This window comes from Trachurus japonicus, chromosome 22, assembly GCF_045865225.1.
Source record: "Trachurus japonicus isolate A0001 chromosome 22, Traja_1.0".
NCBI classification, from domain to species: domain Eukaryota; kingdom Metazoa; phylum Chordata; class Actinopteri; order Carangiformes; family Carangidae; genus Trachurus; species Trachurus japonicus.
This window is the reverse complement of record NC_140928.1, coordinates 11,093,863-11,112,075: the sequence shown is the minus strand read 5'-3', so window position 1 is coordinate 11,112,075 and position 18,213 is coordinate 11,093,863. Positions and strand designations below refer to the sequence as shown.

General features: G+C 41.9%; 1 gene segment (V, D, J or C); it reads right to left on the bottom strand.

Moving 5' to 3' along the window:
* Positions 1-17,084: 17,084 nt before the first annotated feature.
* LOC146963557 (T cell receptor beta variable 24-1-like) lies at positions 17,085-17,586 on the bottom strand. The segment is given in 2 exon segments: positions 17,085-17,413; positions 17,526-17,586. Coding segments are annotated over 2 exon segments (390 nt in total).
* Between the last annotated feature and the right edge of the window lie 627 nt (positions 17,587-18,213).

The following is an 18,213-nucleotide window of genomic DNA, read 5'->3' as shown; positions in this document are numbered from 1 at the left end:
AATGTGACGTTACAACAGAGATGTGAAGAGCCGTCTGTGGGAGTGTCACTACTGAGACTTTGCTGCACCGGCATTTTTTTGGGGGGGGAGTTTTTGTTCAGCCTCCACATTCATCTGTATCACTGTGTTGACTCACAGCACAGAAATACCAGCCTGAATCTCCAGGCTCCAGATTCTTCACTGTGAACGTCCCGTTCTCAATATTTGGTTTGGTGGCTGAGAATTTGTCTTTGTTGAAATCTCCAAAGTCGTGTTTGGCTTTAGTTGTTGTTGTGAAGACAATTAGTTTCATCATTTCTCCAGACAGCTGTCTGTACCAGTACATCTGGTTGTGACCAGCATCCTTGGTGTGGCTGCAGTTCATTGTAGCAGACTGATCCTTCATCATCCACAGCAGAGGAGTCTGGTTGACATCGTCCCCATTAGTTAGACCTGAGGAGTAAAAGAAAAATCATATTTAAATAATTTTGTATTACTTCTAATTAATATCTGCTACAAATAAAACTCCTCAGTGTGACACTGTTCAGTACCTGTGATGCAGAGCAGAGCTGCAGAGAGTTGGATCAGACCTGCTCTGGTCATCGTTCTGCTCTGAGGAAAATCAACTTGGATGTGAGTCACAGTCAGTCTGTGTGGTGAAGATGTGACGTTACAACAGAGATGTGATATGATGGGACGTTTGTGGGAGTGTCACTACTGAGACTGTGCTGGAGCTCCCTCTATACTGCAGGTGTGTGTGTGTTAGGTTTTTGTTCAGCCTCCACATTCATCTGTATCACTGTGTTTGCTGGCAGCACAGAAATACCAGCCTGAATCTCCAGGCTCCAGATTCTTCACTGTGAACGTCCCGTTCTCTACATTTGGTTTGGTGGCTGAGAATTTGTCTTGTTTGAAATCTCCAAAGTCGTGTTCAGCTTTAATTGTTGTTGTGAAGACAATTAGTTTCATCATTTCTCCAGGCAGCTGTCTGTACCAATACATCTGGAAGTAGTCGGTACCCTTGGTTTGTTTACAGTGCATTGTTGCAGTGCCACCCTTCTTTCTCCACTCTAAGGGGCTCTGGGTCACATCACTCCCACCAATAAAACCTGTGTAACAATTTGACAATTAGGATTTGACTGTAAACCACTTTAAAACTCTCCTCACCCTCTGCAGCCATCCATGTAATAAACTGTTACCTGTGTGAAACAGCAGGTTGTATAACTAACTTACCTTTAATCCAAAGCACAAACACCAGAAAGCTGAGTGGACCATGTTTGATCACGTCCATGTTTTCACAGTCTGAGTCTCATATATAACTGTCGTGTTGTTCACAGAGATATGAAGAGTTGTAGGTGGGAGTGTCGCAGCAGAGAGTGACGTCTGATCCTGCAGCTGCATCAAAACCCTCTCAGTCAGTCAGGATGTACCTGGGAGTATTTGTGGTGCTTGAGGTCCCCCTACTTGAGACAGAGGGATAGAGGGGTGATACCATTGCATGGGAGGTTTTTGTTCAACCACCTCGTGCGTCTGTATCACTGTGCTCACTGACGGCACAGAAATACAAGCCATTATCTCCTGGCTCCAGGTTCTTCACTGTCAGTGTCCCACGGTGAGCGTCAGGCTTTGTGGCTGGGTGTTTCTCCTCACTGAAGCCAGGTTCATAATCAGTTTTTCCTTCTTGGGTGAACACTATTTGTTTCATTGTTTCTCCAGGCAGCTGTCTGTACCAGTACATCTGGAAGTAAGTAGCACCCTTAGTGTGATTGCAGTTCATCTCTGCATGTTCACCCTTGATTTTCCACAGCATGGGGGTCTGGTTGACATCATCGCCCTCAGTAAGACCTGTGCATTTAACAGTTAAAGTTACATATTGTAAACTTGGACAACAAACTAATATTAAATGGCTCAGTTTTTTTATGATTTACCTGCAGTCCACAGCAAAAAGACTGACAATACGAGGAGGTCTTGTTTAGTGGTGGTGATATCCATGTTCTGTTGGAGAGAAAGTGTCTGAGTCTCATATGAATGAGTTGAAGGTGGGAGTGTCAGTTCATCAAAACGACCTGTCTGTATTTAAAGCTGCAGGTCCCCCTACAGTTCAACAGTATGTACCATACCTGCCCTCATCTACTGTATAGTATAATAGTTTCTGGCGCTTGTGAGAAGAACATGTGTGCAATTATTCATTGGAGGCTTTTGCCCTTTTTCTTGTTATTTTTATCTGTTTTTATTTACATTTTCAAAGAGTTTACTGTAGTGCTGCTTCAAGGCCATTTTGAATATTTAAAGTAATTTCTTGTTTAACAGGAGAATGTGGAGTCACAGGTTTTCCTAAACCATGTTTGAGGGATCATTGCAAAAATCTAAAATCCTAAAATAAATAAGGAGCTGCAGATGGCCACGTCTGAATCTGATTTTAGCTGCTATGTTGAGAAATCGACATGATGAATCAAAGTGTAACTGTGACTTTGTGTGTGGTATTTGAGGTGATGTTGTGTCGTTAACTGCACACTGGGGGTTTTTGTTCAGCCTCCACATTCATCTGTATCACTGTGTTGGCTCACAGCACAGAAATACCAGCCTGAATCTCCAGGCTCCAGGTTCATCACTGTGAACGTCCCACTGTGAGCGTTTGTTTTGGTGGCTGAGAATTTGTCTTGTTTGAAATCTCCAAAGTCGTGTTCGGCTTTAGTTGTTGTTGTGAAGACGATTAGTTTCATGGTTTGTCCAGGCAGCTGTCTGTACCAGTACATCTGGAAGTAAAAATCACCCTTCGTGTGGCTGCAGTTCATTGTAGCAGACTGACCCTTCATCATCCACAGCAGAGGAGTCTGGCTGACATCGTCCCCATTAGTTAGACCTGGGGAGTTAAAAAAAACAAAACAGATTTAAATAATTTTGTATTACTTCTAATTAATATCTGCTACAAATAAAACTCCTCAGTGTGACACTGTTCAGTACCTGTGATGCAGAGCAGAGCTGCAGAGAGTTGGATCAGACCTGCTCTGGTCATCGTTCTGCTCTGAGGAAAATTGAGTCACAGTCAGTCTGTGTGGTGAAGATGTGACGTTACAACAGAGATGTGATATAATGGGACGTTTGTGGGAGTGTCACTACTGAGACTGTGCTGGAGCTCCCTCTATACTGCAGGTGTGTGTGTGTTAGGTTTTTGTTCAGCCTCCACATTCATCTGTATCACTGTGTTTGCTGGCAGCACAGAAATACCAGCCTGAATCTCCAGGCTCCAGATTCTTCACTGTGAACGTCCCGTTCTCAACATTTGGTTTGGTGGCTGAGAATTTGTCTTGTTTGAAATCTCCAAAGTCGTGTTCAGCTTTAGTTGTTGTTGTGAAGACAATTAGTTTCATCATTTCTCCAGGCAGCTGTCTGTACCAGTACATCTGGAAGTAGTCGGTACCCTTGGTTTGTTTACAGTGCATTGTTGCAGTGCCACCCTTCTTTCTCCACTCTAAGGGGGTCTGGGTCACATCACTCCCATCAATAAAACCTGTGTAGCAATTTGACAATTAGGATTTGAATCTAAAGCACTTTAAAACTCTCCTCACCCTCTGCAGCCATCCATGTAATAAACTATTACCTGTGTAAAACAGCAGGTTTTTATAACTTACCTTTAATCCAAAGCACTAATACAAGAAAGCTGAGTGGACCATGTTTGATCACGTCCATGTTTTCACAGTCTGAGTCTCATATATAACTGTCATGTTGTTCACAGAGATATGAAGAGTTGTAGGTGGGAGTGTCGCAGCAGAGAGTGACGTCTGATCCTGCAGCTGCATCAAAACCCTCTCAGTCAGTCAGGATGTACCTGGGAGTATTTGTGGTGCTTGAGGTCCCCCTACTTGAGACAGAGGGATAGAGGTGTGATACCATTGCATGGGAGGTTTTTGTTCAACCACCTTGTGCGTCTGTATCACTGTGCTCACTGACGGCACAGAAATACAAGCCATTATCTCCTGGCTCCAGGTTCTTCACTGTCAGTGTCCCACGGTGAGCGTCAGGCTTTGTGGCTGGGTGTTTCTCCTCACTGAAGCCAGGTTCATAATCAGTTTTTCTTTCTTGGGTGAACACTATTTGTTTCATTGTTTCTCCAGGCAGCTGTCTGTACCAGTACATCTGGTAATAAGCAGCACCCTTAGTGTGATTGCAGTTCATCTCTGCATGGTCACCCTTGATTTTCCACAGCATGGGGGTCTGGTTGACATCATCGCCCTTAGTGAGACCTGTGTGCATTTAACAGTTAAAGTTACATATTGTAAACATGGACAACAAACAAATATTAAATGGCTCAGTTTTTTATGATTTACCTGCAGTCCACAGCAAAAAGACTGACAGTATGAGGAGGTCTTGTTTAGTGGAGGTGATATCCATGTTCTGTTGGAGAGAAAGTGTCTGAGTCTCATATGAATGAGTTGAAGGTGGGAGTGTCAGTGCATCAAAACGACCTGTCTGTATTTAAAGCTGCAGGTCCCCCTACAGTTCAACAGTATGTACCATACCTGCCCTCATCTACTGTATAGTATAATAGTTTCTGGGGCTTGTGAGAAGAATGTGTGCAATTATTCATTGGAGGCTTTTGCCCTTTCTCTTGTTATTTTTATCTGTTTTATTTACATTTTCAAAGAGTTTACTGTAGTAGGCCACTGCGCCAAGGCCATTTTGAATATTTAAAGTAATTTCTTGTTTGACAGGAAAATGTGGAGTCTCCTATACATACAGTACTGTATTTGTCATTGGTTTTCCTAAACCATGTTTGAGGGATCATTGCAAAAATCTAAAATCTTAAAATAAATAAGGAGCTGCAGATGGTCACGTCTGAATCTGACTTTAGCTGCTGTGTTGAGAAATCGACATGATGAATCAAAGTGTAACTGTGACTGTGTGTGTGGTATTTGAGGTGATGTTGTGTCGTTAACTGCACACTGGGGGTTTTTGTTCAGCCTCCACATTCATCTGTATCACTGTGTTGACTCACAGCACAGAAATACCAGCCTGAATCTCCAGGCTCCAGGTTCATCACTGTGAACGTGCCACTGTGAGCGTTTGTTTTGGTGGCTGAGAATTTGTCTTGTTTGAAATCTCCAAAGTCGTGTTCTGCTTTAGTTGTTGTTGTGAAGACGATTAGTTTCATCATTTCTCCAGGCAGCTGTCTGTACCAGTACATCTGGAAGTAAAAATCACCCTTCGTGTGGCTGCAGTTCATTGTAGCAGACTGACCCTTCATCATCCACAGCAGAGGAGTCTGGCTGACATCGTCCCCATTAGTTAGACCTGGGGAGTTAAAAAAAACAAAACAGATTTAAATAATTTTGTATTACTTCTAATTAATATCTGCTACAAATAAAACTCCTCAGTGTGACACTGTTCAGTACCTGTGATGCAGAGCAGAGCTGCAGAGAGTTGGATCAGACCTGCTCTGGTCATCGTTCTGCTCTGAGGAAAATCAACTTGGATGTGAGTCACAGTCAGTCTGTGTGGTGAAGATGTGATGTTACAACAGAGATGTGATATGATGGGATGGGACGTTTGTGGGAGTGTCACTACTGAGACTGTGCTGGAGCTCCCTCTATACTGCAGGTGTGTGTGTGTTAGGTTTTTGTTCAGCCTCCACATTCATCTGTATCACTGTGTTTGCTGGCAGCACAGAAATACCAGCCTGAATCTTCAGGCTCCAGATTCTTCACTGTGAACGTCCCGTTCTCAACATTTGGTTTGGTGGCTGAGAATTTGTCTTGTTTGAAATCTCCAAGGTCGTGTTCAGCTTTAGTTGTTGTTGTGAAGACAATTAGTTTCATCATTTCTCCAGGCAGCTGTCTGTACCAGTACATCTGGCGGTAGTCGACACCCTTGGTTTGTTTACAGTGCATTGTGGCAGTGCCACCCTTCTTTCTCCACTCTAAGGGGGTCTGGGTCACATCACTCCCATCAATAAAACCTGTGTAACAATTTGACAATTAGGAATTGAATCTAAACCACTTTAAAACTCTCCTCACCCTCTGCAGCCATCCATGTAATAAACTATTACCTGTGTAAAACAGCAGGTTGTATAACTAACTTACCTTCAATCCAAAGCACAAATACAAGAAAGCTGAGTGGACCATGTTTGATCATGTCCATGTTTTCACAGTCTGAGTCTCATATATAACTGTCGTGTTGTTCACAGAGATATGAAGAGTTGTAGGTGGGAGTGTCGCAGCAGAGAGTGACGTCTGATCCTGCAGCTGCATCAAAACCCTCTCAGTCAGTCAGGATGTACCTGGGAGTATTTGTGGTGCTTGAGGTCCCCCTACTTGAGACAGAGGGATAGAGGGGTGATACCATTGCATGGGAGGTTTTTGTTCAACGACCTCATGCGTCTGTATCACTGTGCTCACTGACGGCACAGAAATACAAGCCATTATCTCCTGGCTCCAGGTTCTTCACTGTCAGTGTCCCACGGTGAGCGTCAGGCTTTGTGGCTGGGTGTTTCTCCTCACTGAAGCCAGGTTCATAATCAGTTTTTCTTTCTTGGGTGAACACTATTTGTTTCATTGCTTCTCCAGGCAGCTGTCTGTACCAGTACATCTGGTAGTAAGTAGCACCCTTAGTGTGATTGCAGTTCATCTCTGCATGTGCACCCTTGATTTTCCACAGCATGGGGGTCTGGTTGACATCATCGCCCTTAGTGAGACCTGTGCATTTAACAGTTAAAGTTACATATTGTAAACATGGACAACAAACTAATATTAAATGGCTCAGTTTTTTTATGATTTACCTGCAGTCCACAGCAAAAAGACTGACAATATGAGGAGGTCTTGTTTAGTGGAGGTGATATCCATGTTCTGTTGGAGAGAAAGTGTCTGAGTCTCATATGAATGAGTTGAAGGTGGGAGTGTCAGTGCATCAAAACGACCTGTCGGTATAAATAAAGCTGCAGGTCCCCCTACAGTTCAACAGTATGTACCATACCTTCCCTCATCTACTGTATCGTATATAGTTTTTGGGGCTTGTGAGAAGAACATGTGTGCAATTATTCATTGGAGGCTTTTGCCCTTTTTCTTGTTATTTTTATCTGTTTTTATTTACATTTTAGAGTTTACTGTAGTAGGCTACTGCGCTAAGGCCATTTTGAATATTTAAAGTAACCTCTTGTTTGACAGGAGAATGTGGAGTCCCCTATACATAATTGTCACAGGTTTTTCTGAACCATGTTTGAGGGATCATTGTGTTTATGTAAACATGAGAGAGATGCTCCTCTTGTACTTTATCTGTCATCCAAAACAGAAAAGAGAACAAGATTTGTAGATCATGATCCATCATGTTCTGTTGGAGAGAAAGTGTCTGAGTCTCATATGAATGAGTTGAAGGTGGGAGTGTCAGTGCATCAAAACGACCTGTCTGTATAAATGAAGCTGCAGGTCCCCCTACAGTTCAACATTTTATTTCAATATTCAAAGAGTTTACTGTGGTGCTGCACTGAGGCCATATTGAATTTTTTTTTTTTAAATGTTGAGTCTTCAATACATACATTGTCACAAGTTTCTGAACCATGTTTAAGGGATCATTGCAAAAAAAAAAAAAAGTGTGTTCATGTAAACATGTTTAATCAGATATTGGAATATTGGATGTTGTTATTGACCCCCACAAAAAAAAACATACTGGTCAGGCCGTAGTATTTTGTGATGTTAAAAACAGAAAGTTGAGGGTAGTTCTGTATGGTAGAGTAAAAGTCTGACTTATTATGATCATGTCTGTTTCTGAGAGAGTTTATCAATGGACAGAGTCAAAAAGCAGGAAGCTGACTAGTCTGGAGGTGTGGCTCTTATCAGTCCTGTAGCTGCTGAGGCAATTTCACTTATTCAACATTATATTCTGCACATCCAAAGATTGCAGTGACTACATATTGTTGAACTGTGTGTGAATGTCATGACCTCACAGAGGATTTGTGGAAAAAAACGGTTGATAAAATCTTCAAAGACTGCAGCTGCTTGAACGTCTTGTGTGTCTTGACTCGAGGGTTTTTGTATTGACTTGAGGAGAATCTGCAGCACTGTGTCTTCTGGCAGCACAGAAATAAACACCGCTGTCACTCAGTGAAACGTTAAAAATGGTGAGATCTGACTTTTTGCTGCCGTGGCCGTCGAAGCTGATTTTGCTCTTCACGTCGTCCTCAGGGTACGGGTACTGCAGGTTCAGATATCCCAGAAACTTCAACTTGCCTTTGTCTTGTTTGTACCACAGAATGTTTTCAAAGTTTGTTATATTGTGTGCACATTTGATCTCACTGTGGACAGTTTGACCAGTTCTCTTAATCATGAACGGAGGTGTTTGGAAGATATGCTTGGTGTCAGATTCTCCTGTGGAAAAAGAACATATGAGATTAAAACACAGAAATCCTCAGCTCTGTGCAGCATCTTCCTCTGTTTGTGATACTCACCCTTGTTTCCTGGAAGGTGAAGGAAACAAAATATGAAAACCATGAGGATCATGTTAGAGAAGAGAGAGTCTGGTAGCAGCTTCCTTATCTTGTCAGTGCAGCTCAGTATATTGATGCTCCAGTTTAACAAACAGGGAGGTGTCGGATATCTACATCACAGATTTTCACCTCCTCTTTTGATCGTCATCTTCATGTCATCTGCCACTAACTGAATATAGATATACTGCCCCCTAATGAGAGGAAGGAACACAGGAGCTGATGATAAAGATGTGACGTGCAGGTTTTTGTACTGAGGATCAGGGATGTGTAGCACTGTGGAAACGAGCAGCACAGAAGTAAACTGCACTGCTGTTCACACTGAGTTCTTCAGTTGTTAATGTGCAGGTCTGTCCTTCATTTGCACTCCCCTCTATCTTCACATCCACTCCAGGCTCAGGGAATGGCCTGGTTACTAACATGTATCCAAGGAGCTGTAGTTTTCCATCTTTATATTGTTTGTACCAGAGCATTCGATCATAGCTGCTAAGCCTGTGCAAACAGTTGATTGTTGCTCTTTTTCCTTCATTGCTGTAAATATCGGTCGGAGTCTGGTGGACATGGTCACTGTTAGAGGAACCTGTTGGTAAAGGATCATAGAGGCTTTAGAGGAAAATCCAGCACAAGCTTTAACAGTGATACTTGCAAATTTGATGTATTTATTAAAAAGAAATAACAACTTTACAAGAAACTGTTACCTGAAACCAGAATAATGTTGCTTAGCAATAAATAAAATAGCACAGTCATTTTGTGTTATTGAGTTTCTGGTTACATTGAAGAAAATCAGTTGTTGCTGCAGTGAGTGAAGTAGTTTATCTGAGAGTTTCTGATCTTCTCTGGTTTAAACCATCTGATGTCAGAAAGTGGGTGGAGTCATGGTCCGTCCTCCTCTTATAATAAGGTCTGAGGAGAAATCTGGATGATGTCGCTCCTGTCAGTTAGACTTATGGAGAAAATAAATCATAATTTAAAAAATCATTAGTATTTATTACAGCTAATTGAATAAAACTCCTCAGTGTGACACTGTTCAGTACCTGTGATGCAGAGCAGAGCTGCAGAGAGTTGGATCAGACCTGCTCTGGTCATCGTTCTGCTCTGAGGAAAATCAACTTGGATGTGAGTCACAGTCAGTCTGTGTGGTGAAGATGTGACGTTACAACAGAGATGTGAAGAGTTGTCTGTGGGAGTGTCACTACTGAGACTTTGCTGCACAGGCATTTTTGGGGGGGAGTTTTTGTTCAGCCTCCACATTCATCTGTATCACTGTGTTTGCTGGCAGCACAGAAATACCAGCCTGAATCTCCAGGCTCCAGATTCTTCACTGTGAACGTCCCGTTCTCAACATTTGGTTTGGTGGCTGAGAATTTGTCTTGTTTGAAATCTCCAAAGTCGTGTTCAGCTTTAGTTGTTGTTGTGAAGACAATTAGTTTCATCATTTCTCCAGGCAGCTGTCTGTACCAGTACATCTGGAAGTAGTCGGTACCCTTGGTTTGTTTACAGTGCATTGTTGCAGTGTCACCCTTCTTTCTCCACTCTAAGGGGGTCTGGGTCACATCACTCCCATCAATAAAACCTGTGTAACAATTTGATAATTAGGATTTGAATCTAAACCACTTTAAAACTCTCCTCATCCTCTGCAGCCATCCATGTAATAAACTATTACCTGTGTGAAACAGCAGGTTGTATAACTAACTTACCTTTAATCCAAAGCACAAATACCAGAAAGCTGAGTGGACCATGTTTGATCACGTCCATGTTTTCACAGTCTGAGTCTCATATATAACTGTCGTGTTGTTCACAGAGATATGAAGAGTTGTAGGTGGGAGTGTCGCAGCAGAGAGTGACGTCTGATCCTGCAGCTGCATCAAAACCCTCTCAGTCAGTCAGGATGTACCTGGGAGTATTTGTGGTGCTTGAGGTCCCCCTACTTGAGACAGAGGGATAGAGGTGTGATACCATTGCATGGGAGGTTTTTGTTCAACGACCTCGTGCGTCTGTATCACTGTGCTCACGGACGGTGAGCGTCAGGCTTTGTGGCTGGGTGTTTCTCCTCACTGAAGCCAGGTTCATAATCAGTTTTACTTTGTTGGGTGAACACTATTTGTTTCATTGTTTCTCCAGGCAGCTGTCTGTACCAGTACATCTGGAAATAAGAAACACCCGTCGTGTGGCTGCAGTTCATTGTAGCAGACTGATCCTTCATCATCCACAGCAGAGGAGTCTGGTTGACATCGTCCCCGTTAGTTAGACCTGAGGAGTAAAAGAAAAAACATATTTAAATAATTTTGTATTAGCCTACTTCTAATTAATATCTGCTACAAATAAAACTCCTCAGTGTGACACTGTTCAGTACCTGTGATGCAGAGCAGAGCTGCAGAGAGTTGGATCAGACCTGCTCTGGTCATCGTTCTGCTCTGAGGAAAATTGAGTCACAGTCAGTCTGTGTGGTGAAGATGTGACGTTACAACAGAGATGTGAAGAGCCGTCTGTGGGAGTGTCACTACTGAGACTTTGCTGCACAGGCATTTTTTTTGGGGGGGGGAGTTTTTGTTCAGCCTCCACATTCATCTGTATCACTGTGTTTGCTGGCAGCACAGAAATACCAGCCTGAATCTCCAGGCTCCAGATTCTTCACTGTGAACGTCCCGTTCTCAACATTTGGTTTGGTGGCTGAGAATTTCTCTTGTTTGAAATCTCCAAAGTCGTGTTCAGCTTTAGCTGTTGTTGTGAAGACAATTAGTTTCATCATTTCTCCAGGCAGCTGTCTGTACCAGTACATCTGGAGGTAGTCGACACCCTTGGTTTGTTTACAGTGCATTGTTGCAGTGCCAGCCTTCTTTCTCCACTCTAAGGGGGTCTGGGTCACATCACTCCCATCAATAAAACCTGTGTAACAATTTTACAATTAGGATTTGAATCTAAAGCACTTTAAAACTCTCCTCATCCTCTGCAGCCATCCATGTAATAAACTATTACCTGTGTGAAACAGCAGGTTGTATAACTAACTTACCTTCAATCCAAAGCACAAATACCAGAAAGCTGAGTGGACCATGTTTGATCACGTCCATGTTTTCACAGTCTGAGTCTCATATATAACTGTCGTGTTGTTCACAGAGATATGAAGAGTTGTAGGTGGGAGTGTCGCAGCAGAGAGTGACGTCTGATCCTGCAGCTGCATCAAAACCCTCTCAGTCAGTCAGGATGTACCTGGGAGTATTTGTGGTGCTTGAGGTCCCCCTACTTGAGACAGAGGGATAGAGGTGTGATACCATTGCATGGGAGGTTTTTGTTCAACCACCTCGTGCGTCTGTATCACTGTGCTCACTGACGGCACAGAAATACAAGCCATTATCTCCTGGCTCCAGGTTCTTCACTGTCAGTGTCCCACGGTGAGCGTCAGGCTTTGTGGCTGGGTGTTTCTCCTCACTGAAGCCAGGTTCATAATCAGTTTTTCCTTCTTGGGTGAACACTATTTGTTTCATTGTTTCTCCAGGCAGCTGTCTGTACCAGTACATCTGGTAGTAAGTAGCACCCTTAGTGTGATTGCAGTTCATCTCTGCATGTTCACCCTTGATTTTCCACAGCATGGGGGTCTGGTTGACATCATCGCCCTCAGTGAGACCTGTGCATTTAACAGTTAAAGTTACATATTATAAACTTGGACAACAAACTAATATTTATGGCTCAGTTTTTTTATGATTTACCTGCAGTCCACAGCAAAAAGACTGACAATATGAGGAGGTCTTGTTTAGTGGAGGTGATATCCATGTTCTGTTGGAGAGAAAGTGTCTGAGTCTCATATGAATGAGAGGAGTTGAAGGTGGGAGTGTCAGTTCATCAAAACGACCTGTCTAAAGCTGCAGTCCCCCTACAGTTCAACAGTATGTACGATACCTGCTCTCATCTACTGTATAGTATATAGTTGTTGGGGCTTGTGAGAAGAACATGTGTGCAATTATTCATTGGAGGCTTTTGCCCTTTTTCTTGTTATTTTTATCTGTTTTTATTTACATTTTAAAAGAGTTCACTGTAGTGCTGCTTCAAGGCCATTTTGAATATTTAAAGTAATTTCTTGTTTGACAGGAGAATGTGGAGTCCCCTATACATAATTGTCACAGGTTTTTCTGAACCATGTTTGAGGGATCATTGAAAAAAGTGTGTTTATGTAAACATGAGAGAGATGCTCCTCTTGTACTTTATCTGTCATCCAAAACAGAAAAGAGAACAAGATGTGTAGATCATGATCCATCAAGTCTGTGGTGAATAAAATAAATAAGGAGCTGCAGATGGCCACGTCTGAATCTGATTTTAGCTGCTATGTTGAGAAATCGACATGATGAATCAAAGTGTAACTGTGACTGTGTGTGTGGTATTTGAGGTGATGTTGTGTCGTTAACTGCACACTGGGGGTTTTTGTTCAGCTCCCACATTCATCTGTATCACTGTGTTGGCTCACAGCACAGAAATACCAGCCTGAATCTCCAGGCTCCAGGTTCATCACTGTGAATGTCCCGCTGTGAGCGTCAGGCTTTGTGGCTGGGTGTTTCTTCTCACTGAAGCCAGGTTCATAATCAGTTTTTCTTTGTTGGGTGAATACTATTTGTTTCATTGTTTCTCCAGGCAGCTGTCTGTACCAGTACATCTGGTAGTAAAGATCACCCTTCGTGTGGCTGCAGTTCATTGTAGCAGACTGATCCTTCATCATCCACAGCAGAGGAGTCTGGCTGACATCGTCCCCATTAGTTAGACCTGAGGAGTAAAAAAAACCAAACATATTTAAATAATTTTGTATTACTTCTAATTAATATCTGCTACAAATAAAACTCCTCAGTGTGACACTGTTCAGTACCTGTGATGCAGAGCAGAGCTGCAGAGAGTTGGATCAGACCTGCTCTGGTCATCGTTCTGCTCTGAGGAAAATCAACTTGGATGTGAGTCACAGTCAGTCTGTGTGGTGAAGATGTGACGTTACAACAGAGATGTGATACGATGGGACGTTTGTGGGAGTGTCACTACTGAGACTGTGCTGGAGCTCCCTCTATACAGCAGGTGTGTGTGTGTTAGGTTTTTGTTCAGCCTCCACATTCATCTGTATCACTGTGTTTACTCACAGCACAGAAATACCAGCCTGAATCTCCAGGCTCCAGGTTCTTCACTGTGAACGACCCGCTCTCAATATCAGGTTTGGTGGCTGAGAATCTGTCTGCATTGAAATCTTTGCTGAAGTCGACTTTAGTTGTTGTTGTGAAAACAATTAGTTGAATCATTTCTCCAGGCAGCTGTTGGTACCAGTACATCTGGTTATGACCAGCATCCTTGGTGTGGCTGCAGTTCATTGTAGCAGACTGATCCTTCATCATCCACAGCAGAGGAGTCTGGTTGACATCGCTCGCACCAATAAAACCTGTGGACAAGGAGAAGTTACTGATACACTTAATGTAGTGTGACTTCAAAAAGTAACCAGAGTCCTACTGTAAGTTGAATTAATTGTTAATTACCTGTGGTGCACAGCAGAAAGAGCGACCATCTGAGGAAGACGTGTGTCATGATAAGATCCATGTTTTGAATAAAACTGAGGGAGTCTCATGTTGATGGAGATCTGCAGGTGGGAGTGTCACTGTGTGAAGTGATCCTGCTGTGGACTTTCCCCTAGACTTACAATGAGAAGGTAAAGAGACAGATTTGATCTCACAACATCTTTTATGTTAAAGATATTTTAAAAACAAACTGGATGATTCTCCTGTTTTCATGAGAAAGCAGATTTATGATGTGATCAGGTCAGATTTTTATTTTCTGAGTCACATGGCAGTGAGCAGACAACCTCTGGTCTGTTTATGCAGCATTATCGTTTGATCTGTAGCAATTAATCATGAAAAATAAATCACCTATTCAACTGACAGATGGTCAAATGGCAACGATGGTTGAATATGATCATTTCAAGCAAGTCTGTCAAAAACACATCTTATTTCTGGTTTCTTTTCCGTTTTTCTCAGTCTTCTGTGAGAGTAAATTGATTATCTTTGACATTGTAAACAAACAAAATACCCAGTTGCATGCAGCTGTATATATACAGTATATTTATTTTTATGAGAAAAATTCATAACCACAATTGAGTCCATTGCTAAAACAAACTTTATTTCAAACATCACAGATTGTTTAGTGTCAGGTGAGGTCAACAGCTGATAAAATCTTCAAAGTCTTGGTTTATGTGGCGGCTGGCTGCAGGTGTTGGAGCGCCTGAACGTCTCATCGTGGGTGTTGACTTCAGGGGTTTTTGTATTGACTTGAGGACAATCTGCAGCACTGTGTTAACTAGCAGCACAGAAATAAACGCCACTATCGCTCATTGCAAGACTGGAAATGCTGAAGTTTGAGTGTTTACGGCCGTCTCCAGCAAAGCTGATCTGTCCCTTCACATCGTCCTCAGTGACCGGTTGCATTACATTCAAATATCCCAGGAATTTGAACTTGTCTCCGTTCTGTTTGTACCAGAGAATGAAATTATTACTCGCTATGCTGTGAGTACAGATGATCTCACTGTTGACAGATTGACCAACTCTCTTGATGATCGATGACGGTGTTTGGTCGACTTGTTTGGTGCCGTAGGCTCCTGTGGAAAAAGAGCAGATTTTAGATACTGGACTCACTCCACATCCACTTTGTCTGGATTATTGTTGTATCTCTTACCTTTATTTAGGAGCAAATGAAGAAAACAAAACACAAAGAGCATGAAGGTCATGTTAAAGCAGTGAAGGTGTGACACTTTCAGGTCCTGTCGATTCAGCTCCTGTGGATGAGAGTGTGTCTCTAAACCAGTGCAGTGTAAAGAGGAGGTGCTATAGAGCTCTAACATTATCAGCATGGGGAGGCCACTCGTGTTATGTTGGTTCTGTGAAAGTGCGAGTTGTTTGATTTGTTTGATTTGTTGAGGTTTGTTTCCCCCTGCTGGTTTGAAAAACACAAGTCACACTCATGACCCATTGCTATAACTCCATGATTACTCTCTTCTAGAGTTAAATATTTGTAACAGATGACCGCCTGGTCAAGAGGAGAACCTGCAACTGTGTATTTCCGTGCACTTTAACCCTTTATCAAGCAAGTGACCACATTCAGTAACTTATTTTTGACATATACCATTTGTTAATAAATATTCCTTTACTGTAACTTTATCCATGGGTTTTTAGATGTTTTGTATATATACAGTACACATTGGAAATATGATTACCTTCAAAGTGTGAAGAACCGTACTGCTTGCTTGTCTTTTCAGTAATTATTTAACTAACTACTGTAAATGAGTTCATACTGTGTGTAGAGGTTCTGAGTGTCCACACTTGCCTCTTTGTCTTCAATTATCCTGTAATCTTTATTGAACACAACCGTCAAATTGGTTGAGGTATGATGGTATGATGCCTAAAAATAAAAATATCTCAAAAACTGAATTTAATACGTTTGCAAATCTTAACTTTAGTATATATTTGAATTTTAGTAACAACTGCTATATGTTGTCATTTAATGACACAACATTTAGAGAAACAGTAGTGCAGAGGTTTTTGTTCAGGGTTCTCATTCATCTGTATCACTGTGCTCACTAACAGCACAGAAATACCAGCCGTTATCTCCAGGCTGCAGGCTCTTCACCGTGAGCGTCCCACTCTGAGCATCAGGTTTGGTGGCTGAGAATTTCTCTGTGGTGAAACCTTGTGAAAAGTCCATTTTGTCGCTACCAGCAGTCGTGGACACAACTTGTTTCATCGTTTTTCCAGGCAGCTGTTGGTACCAGTACATGTAAGAGTAGGCGAGACCTTTTGTGTGGCTGCAATAAATAGTTGCGCTGCCATCCTGTTTTACCCACAGTGTTGAATTCTGATGGACATCACTCCCTTCGCTTTGACCTGTGTGTATAACAGTAAAACTTATTTTAGTTCACATACAGTAGAATATTTACTGTGACTTTCCTCTATTAAAAACTTACTTCTATAGAAATACCTTTTTAACCCATATGCAACTACTGCACCTTTAACTTATAATGTCCTCTGTTGGATTTATTCATGCTGTATTTAATGTTTTTAAATACCATTCGTTATAGGATTTTACTATTTGTTTGGTTTATGTTGTCTTATGAATTTGCTAGGTGCTATACAACAATCCTTGTTATTATCACTCTTAGGCAAGGCAGCTGCAGCACACTAATTCCACAAGCGCAATTCAAAGTGTTTCACAGAACAATAAAATATAAGACATAATAAAAGACAGAGCACACAGCAAAGAAAAAAGTAAAAGGTCAAATCAATCAGATCTGACCTTAGGATTGTAACTTTTGTTTTCTGTCCTTTTGAAAGAAGATAAAGTCACTAATTCCATGTGTCGATCTCTTTGACTTTACCTTTTATCCAGAGCAGAAACAGTAGCAGGCTGATGAGACCGTGTTTGATAATGTCCATGTTCAGAAAGTCAGAGTCGCTCTCATAACTGTCAGTTAGTCACAGAGATATGAGGAGCTGCAGGTGGGAGTGTCACATATTGTGTGGTGAACAATCAAAGTTTGTGGTGCTGGAGATCCCCCTGCAGTTCATCAGGTGGATAGTCTTAGAAACAGTCGTACACTATACTCTGGGGTTTTTGTTCAGCTTCTTCATTCATCTGTATCACTGTGTTGGCTCACAGCACAGAAATACCAGCCGTTATCTCCAGGCTGCAGCTTCTTCACTGTGAACGTCCCGCTCTCAGCATCAGGTTTGGTGGCTGAGAATTTGTTTTTATACGAATCTTGTGAAAAGTCGTGATCATCTATACCAGTTCTTGTAAACACAATTAGTTTCATTGTTTCTCCAGGCAGCTGTCTGTACCAGTACATCTGGCTATGACCAGCATCCTTGGTGTGGCTGCAGTTCATTGTAGCAGACTGATCCTTCATCATCCACAGCAGAGGAGTCTGGTTGACATCGCTCGCACCAATAAAACCTGTGGACAACACAGGAGAAGTTACAGATACACATAATATAGTGTGACATGACATCATCTCCAAAATACTAAAAAGTAACCAGAGTCCTACGTTGAATTAATTGTGAATTACCTGTGGTGCACAGCAGAAAGAGCGACCATCTGAGGAAGACGTGTGTCATGATAAGATCCATGTTCTGAATAAAACTGACTGAGTCTCATGTTCTTACAGAGTTCATGGAGATCTGCAGGTGGGAGTGTCACTGTGTGAAGTGATCCTGCTGTGGACTTTCCCCTACAGTTACAGTGAGAAGGTAAAGAGACAGATTTGATCCCACAACGTCTTTTATGTTAAAGATATTTTAAAAGCAGAAACTGGATGATTTTTCTGTTTTCATGACATTTTCTGATCAGACGGCAGTGAGCAGACAACCTCTGGTCTGTTTATGCAGCATTATTGTTTGATCTGTAGCAATTCATGGAAAATAAATCACCTATTCAACTGACAGATGGTCAAATGGCAACGATGGTTGAATTTGATCATTTCAAGCAAGTCTGTCAAAAACACATCTTATTTCTGGTATATTTTCTATTTTTCTCAGTCATCTGTAAGTAAGTAAATTGAGTATCTTTGACGTTGACCCAATGAACCAGTTGCTGGCAGCTGTATTAAGTAGGCTATATTTTTATTTTTATGAGAAAAATTCATAACCACAATTGAGTCCATTGCTAAAACAAACTTTATTTCAAACATCACAGATTGTTTCGTGTCAGGTGAGGTCAAAAATCTAAATACAACAGCTGATAAAATCTTCAAAGTC